At 42.7% G+C, this 13,004-nt stretch overlaps 1 protein-coding gene across 1 annotated transcript in view; it reads left to right on the top strand.

Moving 5' to 3' along the window:
* NRP1 (neuropilin 1) overlaps positions 1 to 13,004 on the top strand; it is a 130,674-nt gene that overhangs the window by 107,399 nt on the left and 10,271 nt on the right. Inside the window, 3 exon segments of the mRNA XM_073334423.1 lie at positions 1,113 to 1,217; positions 4,476 to 4,535; positions 12,241 to 12,378. Of these exon segments, the coding sequence (XP_073190524.1) occupies positions 1,113 to 1,217; positions 4,476 to 4,535; positions 12,241 to 12,378 (303 nt within the window).

Below are 13,004 nucleotides of genomic sequence, written 5' to 3'. Positions count from 1 at the left end.
ATATGTTGCCCACCATTTTTAATGTTTAGTTACACAAGGATGATGCTTAAAACAGTAATCAGAAGAGTGGGTGGATTAATATTGGTTTAAAAATTTCAAGGATTAATATTTCCTAAGTAAACTCTATTGCATGGAGTTTAGGAAAGGAGGACTAAATCCAGATCAGCATAATCCTAAAAGTCAAATTGTGTCCTGGCTGGTGCTGGAGCTAAATGGGAACAAGGGATACGGGAGGTAAATCCTGTGATCAAACCAGGGCAGGATCCTGCTGGGGGGGATGGGAACTCATGGTGCAGCACATTTAGCTGCTGCTCAGAAAAAGAGATAGTGGATGGTCCCCCAGGTTAGTGCAAGGACGTCCCCCAGGCTAGTGCATGCTGCTGACTGATGTGTAGGGGCTGGCTAGCAGAGTCGTGGGCCTGCCTCCCTAATGCGAGATTATGCATGCCTGTGGCTGTGGTGCATGGGCACGCTGGACAGTGGAGTCCCTCTCCTGACTGTGAAGTAAATACCTGCTCTGTGGAAAAAAGGGCTCCCTCTGCCTCCTTCTTCCCCTTCACACAGACTTCTGCACAGGCCCGCATTCCACGGCCCCAAGGGACTTGGTATGGCCCAGAGCTAGGCCACTAGTGAAGTACGTGGTATGTAGCAAGTGAGCATGCACCACTCATGCTGCTCCTTTTCAGAACATTCTCTCTCTCAGGTCCGCCCACAGGCACCCTGCTCTGCAGCAGAAGGATGGCTCTTGTACCAAATACAGCACCTCCTCTCTTCCCCTCCCACATGCCCTGCCCTCTACTGTGCCGGATGTCACCCTTCATTAGTAGGAGCATATCACTCATCAGATTGTAAATAATAGAAGGATGTTACTATGATTAAATCCCCCATTCCCTCCCTGCACTTCAGATCAAACACCCTTAATGGGCGGTTAAAGGGCGGCGGTGGGGGGGGATGACAGTGAACAGATCGTAGGAAGGAAATCCAAGGGGATTCTTTTCACCTACTGTAGCACATGAAGTACAATATACTTTGTTCATCAAAATCGCACAGCTGAGACAATGACAAGTCCCCAGGACACATTTTAACTGAGTAACCCCGGGATTTTGTTTCAGCACCGACATCAGTCCCTACCACTACAGAGGGCAATCCTGTAGATGAGTGTGATGATGACCAGGCAAACTGTCACAGCGGAACAGGTGATGACTACCAACTGACAGGTGCAGAAACCATCCTCATTCCATTGCAGCCTCATTTTAGTTCATGTTGATCACCAATTACCAGCTAAATGTCTGTCTTGATTGAATCACTCATGATGAATGGACATTGGTATGCAGTTTGTATTGTCTGCACTGTCACAACATAGGCATCTGCATTTTATATGTGACAATACTTTTGATTGTTTTCTCCACTGTGTAATTTTTGAGGCAAAGAATAGTGACTAGCAGGCAGATAGGGCATTTTTGGACCAAGAATTGCATCTAACCAAATGCCTTATTTAACTTTCCCTCAGGAAAAAAACCCTGGACAGACCTTTAGGAAAAGTTTTATTCTGATACCAAAGGTAGCTCAAAATGAGGGTATTGCTGAGACTCAAGAGGCCCATTTTCACACTTCTTTTGTGCCCTTGCCATCTGGGGCAGGATTCCCTGCTTAGCCATTGCCCTTTCCCAAGAGGCCATTGAGTAAACAAATACACATTCACACAGAGACAGCCGTGATCTATCTCTTCTCCACTGTCCCTCCAACACAACCATATAAGGGGTGGCTGCTAACGTCTTCAGGATACCCCCACCAGCATAGAGATAGGAAGACAAAGAGTCCAAAGCAGTGCACTGCGGTGGGCTCATACGGCCACAGACCAGGGTGTTTATGTTTCTTTTTTGTTCTTGTGCATAGAGACCCCTTCTCTCTGCATAAGTTGGCGCTGCACAGTCAGCTTTGGTATTTTTCTGTGGCTTACATATCTCAGAGGATTATGTGTCTGATCTATTGGAAAAGGCCCTCGGTTAGCAGAAATATACACTGACACCAACAGGGCTTATTTTCAGACAAACTGATACAAGTTATTGCACTATCACTCCCTTCCATGGTTAGCCACTAAATGTGTATTGCTTCCTATATCCATAATATAAAATATGGCTTAAATTTGGCACTCTGTGTCTGAGAGCACTTTGGATAACCTTAGATAGTTGGGGGTGGGAGGGGGGCTTGCACTGGAAGCAGTCAAGAGTGGATGCAAAAAACCTGCCCTTTCAGCATCCAGCTCCTTCTGAGCCTTCACTGTATTTCCTGTAAACACAAGTTGCAAACAGAGGGTTTTATTCATAGTTAAAAAATACAGATCTTTTGAGCAGAAGTGGCACTGCACAGTCCCAGTCCCTGCTTTTCAAATCACAGTATCCTAGCTGATTTTTATTCTTTTGAAAATAGCCAAAGCAATGAATCTGAAATAAGGAAATACCATCTGACTGCTAAATAGTTCAGAAAGCTTTCAGCATCAGTAAACCTTTGGATTTCTTGCATGCATATATCTCCAGAGCTGATTCAAAGAAATCTGGGGCCTTCTGTGATGACATTCAACTGGGGCCCCTAGTTGCAAGGCTCACAGTTTAGGAGCAGATGGTGCATGGCACAGGTGCCCCATCTGAGGGGTAGGGGGAAGAAGGAAGGAGCACACAAAGAGCTTCCCAGTTCAATGACATTCACAGTCCCTGCTCTCCAGCGAGAAAGGAACTGCACCCATATCAGGAGGATATGAGACCATGGCCCCAACCATCCACCCTGGCCAACTCTACAATACACTACAGGGAGCAGTCTGAACCATCCAACACAGTGATGCAGCCTTCAGTCTTCCCTAAGTGCTAGGCCACTCGGGGAGGGAACAGAACCAGGTCACCTGGCTCTTAGTCCAGTGCTCTATTTCCACTGCACAACACTGCCTTTTTATATAAAGCTTTTCAATAAAGCCTTCAGGCTTTAATATTATTCATTGCTTGTATTACAATCGAACTTAAAAACCCCAGCCTGCATCAGGCCCCCATTGTGCTAGGCACTGTTCAGACACGTGGTATTTTATGGAGATAATATACATAACACAAACATGTAATGATGCTAATTTAATTATTTAAGTGAATTTTCAAAATGTATAAAAGGAATGTTTTATGCTGTGTAAATTGTGTGCCACACTACGGATACTGGACAGGTGAAGAGCTGATTTTTCAGCTTCTTCCCTTTTTTTGCTAGTTTTCAATTAGCATGTGAAAGGTTACATTCTCAAATATATAACTCTGTCAGATTCAGCTGCTTGATAGTATTTACACAAATGTAAGTATCAAAATAACCTTGTCTGACAATATAACTGTCATTACACTCTAGACCAGATTCTTCCCTGGTACACTTTGGCCCCAAATATAGCTAAATTATTTGTGTGTCTTCCTGCATCGTCATCAGACTCTCCATTATATCACTCACTCAGACAGAAAACCAATATAGCTTGGGCATTCAATTGCATTAAAACTCATCCTAGGCCTTTCTCTAACGTGTAAAACTTACTGGTGAGAGAAGGGAGATTTGGCTGATAATCAGCAGCCTATTGCTTCATAAACAAGCGTTCCTCTTCCTTTACTTTTTGTTTCCTTTATCAATATGATGACATCAGCAGTAAATTACTGAGTGCAGAGTGGAACCAAGGCTCCACCCATTCCTTGCCTACCTGCTCCAAGAAGAAAACACGTGGAATAGTTTCTCCATTCTATCCCGTGTGCCTGAACACAAGATCCAGGCTGTCCATGTCAGGATAGAAGAGAAGCTTTTCATCCATCTCATCCCTTCCACAGGCACAAAGTCTGTGTCAGATTCTAGCCCAGATCCAGCTGAGCCTTGTGGAGTTTTGATGTGAACTCTCCTCACAACTTAGCTACAAGACAATGCTGGGGAAGGATCCTGCAGTCGCTGGGGATGGACTAGGTTCCCTAATGTAGATCTTTTCTATCCCTGATTTGGGAGGCAGCATAGTATGGATGCTTGAGTGCAGAGTTGGGTTTTAGGAAGTCCTGAATTCTAGTCCCCAGCTCTGCCAGTAAGTTACTTCAAGGAAGACTTGCTGTAAGTTACTTCACTTCTCTGCCTAATTTTCACCATTCATAAAATGAGGACAATCACAGTGAACGTTGTAAGCATTAATTAGTTAGTGTTTCTAAATGGTTTCTTCGATATACAGCTCTACATAGGTGCTGTTTGTTATTAATATTTTCTATTATTCTTGTGTTGAAAAAGGAAACCAGATCTCTCTCTCTCTCTCTCTCTCTCTCTCGCTCATTCTGTATGAGATTTATGCATGCACATTCACATATGTATGTGCTTAGCCAGACAAACATCTCGGTAATATTTTTCATGTATATTTAGAAACTTCCTAATGATTGCTGTGTCTTACTGTCCTGTTTCATGTGTCATATCATGTATAATTTATTTTTCAGGTGGTACTACAGTGCTGACTACAGAAAAGCCGACAGTAATAGACAGTACAGTACAGCCAGGTATAAAAAAGAAATTTTCTCATTAAAAACATAGTAAATTCCTTACCCAAATCTCATGCCAAAGACAAAAATAATGAATTGCAGCACTTCCTGGCTTTCTGTTCCCTAAAAGTCTCTGAAGTAAAGAAGCATCTGGTCTTTGAGCTTTGTACAGTAAATATTTAACTCCTTTCATCCACATGTATATGCAGTCAACAGCAATATTTCCTTCTGCAAATGCCTAATGGTGACAATACTCGTTATAAACTAAACTAACTTAATCACGCCACAAACTCCATTTAAATGCAGCATATGTGTGACACTGTTTGCAAGCTCCAGATGAAAAAAACAGACAGAAAGACAGATTCACTATTGACATCCCTCACAATTCTGCAAAACCAAGATAAAGAAAGTTTGCCAGTTTTCTCCACCACAGAGCTGGCAAGTTTACAATATTATTTTCTAGCAAGTACTTTCAAAATGGGGTTATATAAACTGCTACCATAAACTTGCACTAAGAGGAAAGGAGCTGTCATGGGCAGCAAGTCATCTTTCCTTAATCAATACAATAGCTAACAGCTTTTACAATCCTTCATTTGCTACTTCCCCCTGCTTCACAGCCCAGGCTTCACAGCATTTGAGTTCTGGACATTTTTAATATCCTGTACAATTTAAAAAAAAAACAAAACCCAAACTCCTAAAAGTATGAGCAGCAATTTTAAATGCTCTGCATTAATAACTGTGGACTGGTGAGGAGGTCAATGTTCAGTTATTCCCATTTCCTTTAGTAAAGCACAGCCAGGCACGGTCTCCCAAGTAATTTATTATTAACAGGGTGTGTAACTGTGTATCAGTGTTTCCTCCACAATAGGACACCATCAGGCTTTGCTTCAAGCAAAAAGAATTGTGTTAATAATTAGAATGCTTCCTTAAGGACACTGGTGACCTGATTAAGAAGCAAAATTGACTTAGTTTAGAAGTTGTTTTTGTTCTTAATTTCTGATTCCCAGAATAAAGGTGTATAGGTGAAAACTTTCCCCCCACCTCAGAATTTGTTTCCCTTGTCCTAGGCATGTGTTTAGTCAGCATGTATTATTCTGAGCAATGTCCTGCTTTCGAGTCAAGATGGGATCTCAACAGACAGCTCTGCCTGCCTGCTCCTGCACCACCTCGGTTAGAGGGAACAACCAGCTTGCAGGTAGAGCTGGTCAGAAAAAGTCAGACAAAGCAGTTATTGATTGGAAAACGTTGTTCTGTCAAAATCGAAATACTTTGTGACATCATGTCAATGCTGTCAACATTTTGTTTTGCAGTAAAAAGGGGGGTGGGGAAGAGTTCCAAAACATCCCAGTAGGACATTTTCAGAATGAAACATTTTGATTTTTCCTTTCAAAATGATTTTTTTCTTTCTAACATTCTTATTATGTATTATATATTGTAACAAAACAGTCTGACCAAGCCAGAGTGATTGTTTTTTAATTTGCTTTCACTGAGAATTTTGAAATTTTGGTATTTGCTTCCATATAGGAATGAAAACAAATCTGGAAATCTCAAAATCCTCCATGAAATGGAATTTCCACTCTGCACACAGCTCCAGTTGCAAGTTATGCTGAGTCTTGTTGGCTTGAGTGGACTGTTCCGTAATATGACTGACTACTTTTGGCAAGGGCAGGGTAGAGTCTTTCAGGATCTCTTCATTGTCTTTCTTTACTGCCCGCCCCCCCACACTGCCGTTACTTGCTCTGTGATGAGCCAGCATTTTTCCAGCTAAAGACATTGCTTTGAGGCACCCTTCAGAGCTTGCCAATGTTATTTCCCTTTATTGTTCAGTCAGTCACTTGTGTTCACCTAGGCACTACTTCCTCCCATGGCATAAGGGATAAGCGCCGATCCCAAACTCCAATTCTCCATGTGGCAGCATATAACAAAGGCTCACAGACAGATGGGCAGCCAGATAAAATAGTGATGGTCCCTGAAAAAATGTTTATAAATTAAAACAAAAGTTCCAGAATCTTTGCACTGCCTCACTGCAAGGCATCCTTAAACGCTGCATAAAGGGGAAGCTGAGGATATTCCCTAACATTGGGGAAATCTCTAGTGATGTGAAGGCAGTGTAAGTGGCTCTCCATCACCCATTCCTGTTGTCATAAGGGTCAACCTTGGACATGGAGTGGCAGAAAAGGGGCAAGTAAGTTTGGGAGGGATGGGGTCGGGCAGAGTGCAAGATCCCTACTCAGATCCCCAGCCTCTGCAGCTACTGGTTGCAAGCAGTGTAATTTAAACTAACCTTGAAGCTGGTCTAAGTTATTCCTGGGACCTCTTTGGCCCCCACTGACCCAGGATTGGAGGAGTGACTTAGAGCCATCTTTCTCCACCCCCTCTCCTCAGCTGCTCCAAGTGTAACTTCAGTACAGCAGTCAACGGCCCTCGGATTCGGTCCTGATTCTATTTAAATCAAAGAGATTTTTGCCATTGATGTCAGTGGGGCTGAGTCCTAGGGAAGTTAGAAACAAGAATGGAATAAAAAATGCTTAAAGGTTTGAATTTCTTAGGAGAGTATCTAAACTGCTTGCAAAAGTTGAAAAGTGTCGAGTCACCCAGACACCTAATGTGGCATTAACAGTCCTGCCCACCAAGATGACTACTTGACAAGTGTCATTCCTGTGCCTTGTCAGCCCAGTTCTTTTTAAACCTCTCTTGCAGTGGCAAGGAATTGATTTAAAGAACCAAGTGGCATGCTCAACTCTTGCCTATTTACACATAAACCAAGCTGTGTATTTGCACTATATGTGCTCAACAGGTGTGCACAGCCCTGTGTAAATCAGGAAAGTTAATAAATCAAATGTTTTGTTTCATGCAATTGTAATAACTGGTTTACAAAGATACATCAGGTAAAATGAGGGGACAAGAAACATCTTTAAGGTAGAGTGTGTCTGATTCTCTTTACACTAGGGCAACGTTACACCACTATACAGAGCCGCCTGGGGGGGGCAAGTGGGGCAATTTGCCCCAGGCCCCCACGAGAATGTGTGAAGTCTGAGGTCTAAGACAGGGAAGGGGCCAGTAGCGTAGCTAGGGTGGGAGCGGGGCAGCGGCTGCTCTCCCACTGAGCACAAGTGGTACCTTTTTAATTTTTTGGCGCCTTTTAAATTTTTACTCACCCGGCAGCGCTCCGGGTCTTTGGCGGCATTTCGGTGGCGGATCCTTCAATGCCGCCAAAGACCCAGAGCGAGTGAAGGACCCGCCTCCGAAGTGCCACCGAAGACCCAGAGCACCACCGGGTGAGTACAAGTGGCTGGCACCTTTTTTTATGTCCGCTCCCCTTGTTCGCTTCACCTGGCTACGCCTCTGGAAGGGGCCCCTGAAATTGCTTTGCCCCAGGCCCCCTGAATCCTCTGCGCGGCCCTGCCACTATAGTAGTGTAAAAGGACCTTAAAGTGTGTGAAAATATAATTTACTCCCAGTTTAAGACTGCTTTACACTGCCAGAGTGGTAAATGAGAATACTGTAAATGAGAATCAGATCCAGTATGTGAGCACTGACGTGGTCCAATTATTTTGATAAATTCCCATTTTAATGTTCAGATAACCCTGATTCACAGCATCTATGAAGAGTTTTCTTCATGTCCTGAATGCCATTCTGTTCCTTCTTGCCTCCAGTTGGTGCAACTGTAGAAATATGTCAGACTGTGTCCCAAGAAAGATAAATGGACTTGAAAGGAACTCACCCAGCTGGATTTTCAAATGACTAGCTTGTTCATATGCAGCATTGATGATTACAGCTGTGAGCAAGATGTAGCCTGGAAGTACAGCCATTGGATACTTTCTGAGAGGATAAATTGGTTTAATTCCATACCACATAAACCTACATTTTTAAAGAGTGGGGATTTTGCCACACATAACCAATTGTTTCTAGTGCAAACAACCTGATATGCATTTGAGCTATGGCCAGTTTACTCCATGCTGTTGTTACAAAGCAAACCTAGCGATTGCTTAACAAGTCATGAGAGGATCACTGTAGTTCAAAAAGATCTTCTAGTGGCATGGACCCAGTGTCACAGCATCTAAATTTCCTTTCTCACAGCTGCCAACATAGGGTCCATGGGGGAATGGCTGCAGCTGACCTCTAGCTATTGCATCACTCCCTGGGACCTTGAAGAGTGTGATTTAGAGCAGCTCTACACCTGGTGCTCCTCAGCCAAATATCTATAGCTAAAATGTCCATTTCTCATTTTATGGGCCCTTTTAATTCCTAATCTCTTTACTGCCCATTCTTGCACTTCCCCATTAAGTTGTTTTCTAAACACACTGAAATGTCATGCCTTTCCCTAACACTGCTGTTCTGTTTTTCTGAAATATGCATTAGCACCAGGCCAATTTTTGAGAAAACAATAGAGACAGAGCAACAAATACTTCAAATAACTGCAAGCATACACTGGCCCAAACCTGATTGCCTAACTCACAAAAAAAGTCCCATTAACTTCAGCAGAACTACTCCCATGGGTTAGGTGAGCCAGAGTTAGCCCATTGAAATCAAGGGGACTATCTGGGTAAAAGAAGCCCATTTTCACTCCCAACCATGGTATCTACCACACCAAAGCTCAGATACATAGAAACTGCCATATTAGTTCAGACCAGGGTCCATCTAGTCTAGTATTCTGTCTCTGGCATTGGCCAACACCAGATATTTCAGAGGAAGTTGCAAGAAACTCCACAATAGGCATACGTTGGATAATGTACCCCCCCACCCCATGAAGGTCTCATGAATCCCTACTAGTTAGAGATTGACTTAAACCCTGAAGCATGAGGTTTTCTAGCTCTTCCAGCACTCTTTTTTAGAATTAAATAATTTTCTCTAGACCATTCACGGTGTTATATACTTTTATCATGTTCCCTGTTACTTGTCTCCTTTCTAAAGTAAACAGTCCCAGTCTTTTCAGCCTCATTGTGTGTGCTATGTGATAGCTTCAGACCAATGTGCTGCATAGATCACAATTTTCCTGTGTTGTGGTTTGTATGTTGTGAGGGATGTCACAAGCTTTGCATGATGCTGCCTTTGGGGTTCAATCAAATAAATGTTGTTTAACATTTTTCTTCTACTTTTTTAAAGTCCTATTTCATGGATGCAATGTCACCGCCATGTGACGCAGCTGTCTTTCTCATCATCTTTAGCCGTGAAAGGATATTTTTTGCTAACTTAAAAACTTTCACATCACTGCAACATAGCTCTCTTCCTTCAAAAACTTCCTTTGACTTTGAAGTGTTCCCTTTTAGGGCCTAATCCCTTTAATCTTTACTCAGGGCCCCACTGTCTGTGAGAATAACCTATGTGGGAAGGCATTTCTTACATGTTCTTTCCTCCAGGCCAGATGCTCCCCCTGCTCTGTGGAGAAGCTGGGAATTCTGCTCCTTCAAGCTTTGGATCCCCTCTGTCCAAAAAGAGCCTGGGGGATCCCCTGGAATAGGGAATCCACCCAGTAGCCCCTTGCCTCTCTTCTACAACCCAGCTCCATTATTACTTCTTGGATCCTTCAGGAGCTATGGTTCCAAGGGTTCCCCCAACAGAAATTGCCTTCTGTACCTCCCCTGCAGGGTGGTTCACAATAAGTAGGGGAAACTCTGTAATACTGCAGGTACTGCATTGTATTTGCATTGGCTTTCCTTGTGAGTTGGAGATAAGAATGAAAAGGAGCACAGCTCATGTCCCCGAGTTGATATTGATGGGCGCATGAGGCCCTCTGTTCTTAGTTCTTACCCACACAAAACTCTCATTGAAATTAATGGAAGTTTTTCCTGAATGAGGACTGACGGACAACTGAATAACGACTTCAGGATTTGGCCCTTTGAGCAGTCACTTTGTTGAGAGTGGGGGGTTGTTCCACTGTGAATTTTCATTGCTTCAGATGAGCCCCTCTTCCAAAGGGGACAAAGTGTAACAGATTTTGAAACAGTTTTTGGAAACCAGAAATGCAAAGAATTCCATCCTATCTTTTGTAACATCTATCCATTCAAATTCCAAGTTCCATTGAAAACTGCTTTGTATTAAACCTTTAGGCAGAGTTGAAGAGAAGCTGAAAACAAGATATGATCTCATCCTGACCATAATAAACCCCATAATACCAGACTTCTCTTGTTTTACACGGAACTTGTGGGCAATGGGCCACATTTGTCTCTTTTCATTTTTGATTTGTCCATTTCAATGCTGCCATCTTGTGGGCCAACTTGTCTGAAAGATGCTGAAACTGTTTGTTACTAAACCTATGTACTGTAATTGCCAGCAGGCCTTTCCTACAGAGTTGTTTGCATTGTTATTGGAGCCATGTTTGTCCCAAATCCTTTCATTAGCGTGTCTGACTTTTTGTTGTTGTTTTTCATAACCAAATTTTATTGTGAGCTATTACACAAATCAAAATCTTATGGTATGAACAATTAGAAAAAAAATATGACAATTGGAACAGCATCTTCTTTGAGCCACAAGTATTACAACAAAAGTTATCTGATAATGTTTCAAAGAGCAGATGAGTTAATCAAGTCACATAAAATCAGAGTGGACTCAAACATTTATATATTCAAAAATATTTGACTAGCTTTATTTTATTCTTCCTTTTCCAAGCCTCTCTGCACTTTCTGGTTCTGCCTGGGACCAGAAATCCTAAAAACCTTTTCTTATGAGTTTTTCAGACCAGTTTTGTAGCCCTCCTCAGAGACATAGATAATCCTCTGAATTTTTGATGAATTATCCAAACCAAATCTCCATGTGGTTCACCCATCACTAATTAAGAGACTCTCATTTTGTGGCTTTGGCACAATTTTTTCCTTGTGACCCTCAAGTACATTTATATTACATATATTGTTGTGAGTGGAAATGTGGGTGAGCAGAGAATTGTCAGTTATCACATATACGCTATGGAAAGAAATTGGTCTTGCATTTTAATGTAAAGCCATTGGCACTACTATACATAGGGCTTACCAGTGTCTAAGGCTATTACTACACTGTGAACTAGGGATGTGATTCCCCTGCTGGTGTATACATGGAGCGAGCATGAGTACAAATTGCAGTGTAGCCGCCACAGTAGTGGCAGTGAAGGCACAGCTGATCCATGCTGAGCACAGCAAGTTTGTACTCACGATGGCTCAGCCATGCCTCTGCTGCCACTACCATGGCTACCATGTCTATACTGCTATTTATATCCATGCTAGTGCAATGAGGAGAGCAGAGGAATCACACCCCTAACTTCTAATGTAGACATAGCCTAAAAAGCCCTGTCTTGGAATGTATGGAAGAGCCATGCTGAAGCTGAATTCCCAGGTGGAATTCTGAAGCAGGAGGTCCACCACCTGATCCTCCACGCTTCACAGAGCCAAATCTGCTTGCTGTTCACTCATCCCAGTCCTTTTGCTGAGGTGAGTACCACTACCTCATGGAGCAGTGGCTTTGCTCCCTAGCCACATTGTGGCTGGCTCTTGTAAATGAGCGAGGTTCCTTGCCACAGTCTAGCCCATAAAACCAGGAGAAAATAGCTACATAAGTTATTGGAAATAATTGGCTATTTTAGCTATTGCCTTGCAATCCTGATCTGTAAGGGCTTCTCAGAATTTCAAGTAGAAATGGTTATTTCCATAGACTAATCAAGGTAGTTTGTTGTTGTTGTTTAAATAAAAAATCTTAAGTTATATTGATAAATTGTATCCTTTTATTTTTGCCCCACCTTCCTCTGTTCCTGCAGAGTTGCCAGCATATGGTTTCAACTGTGGATTTGGTTGGGGATCTCACAAGACTTTGTGCCACTGGGAACACGACAGCCAAGTAGATTTAAAGTGGTCAGTGCTGACTAGCAAAACTGGGCCTATTCAAGATCATACAGGTAATCATGAGTTCATGATGGAGTCACCTTTTAGGGGAAAGGGGCATTTGTGTAGTGCCAGAGCATCTTCCAGAGCATGAGACTTTGCTGTATCTACATTCTAAAATATGTCTTTTCAGGAAGATGATGCCCTAGTTAACCCAGCCCATGACTTACAGTCGTGGTCTCATGGTCTCCTGAGTCTGCTACTGCCAAGACAAATGTGCCTTTTTGTCAGGAAATGAAGATAATCATCAGTCCCAATTCCCCTGGTTGATTACTCCTCTACGGGGCACTAAGACTTCAAATGTCTGCAGCAGTACCCTTCCATCCAGTCACTCATCCTGTTACTGCTAGTTAACAACCAATATAATAATAAATGGATCCTTATGCATTCTTGTTAATAATGATGGGTATACATCTACCAAAGGAGCAATATATAAGATAGAATTGTAACTTCCAAGGCTTCTTCAAACATCAACCCACCTCAGATGGTATCCCCCTCTTCATACATGGTTCTTCAAGAAATAATATCTCAAAGAACTGATTGGCTGATCCTGAGGAACCCCTTTCCCAGAAGTGCCCTCCAACTCGGGCTTCGGCATAGCAGGATCATAGATACACTGATGAGTACCAGAGATGGGAGG

The sequence above is a fragment of the Lepidochelys kempii genome, chromosome 2 (genome assembly GCF_965140265.1).
Source record: "Lepidochelys kempii isolate rLepKem1 chromosome 2, rLepKem1.hap2, whole genome shotgun sequence".
In the NCBI taxonomy this organism is placed as follows: domain Eukaryota; kingdom Metazoa; phylum Chordata; order Testudines; family Cheloniidae; genus Lepidochelys; species Lepidochelys kempii.
This window is presented reverse-complemented; position numbering and strand designations above follow the sequence as displayed.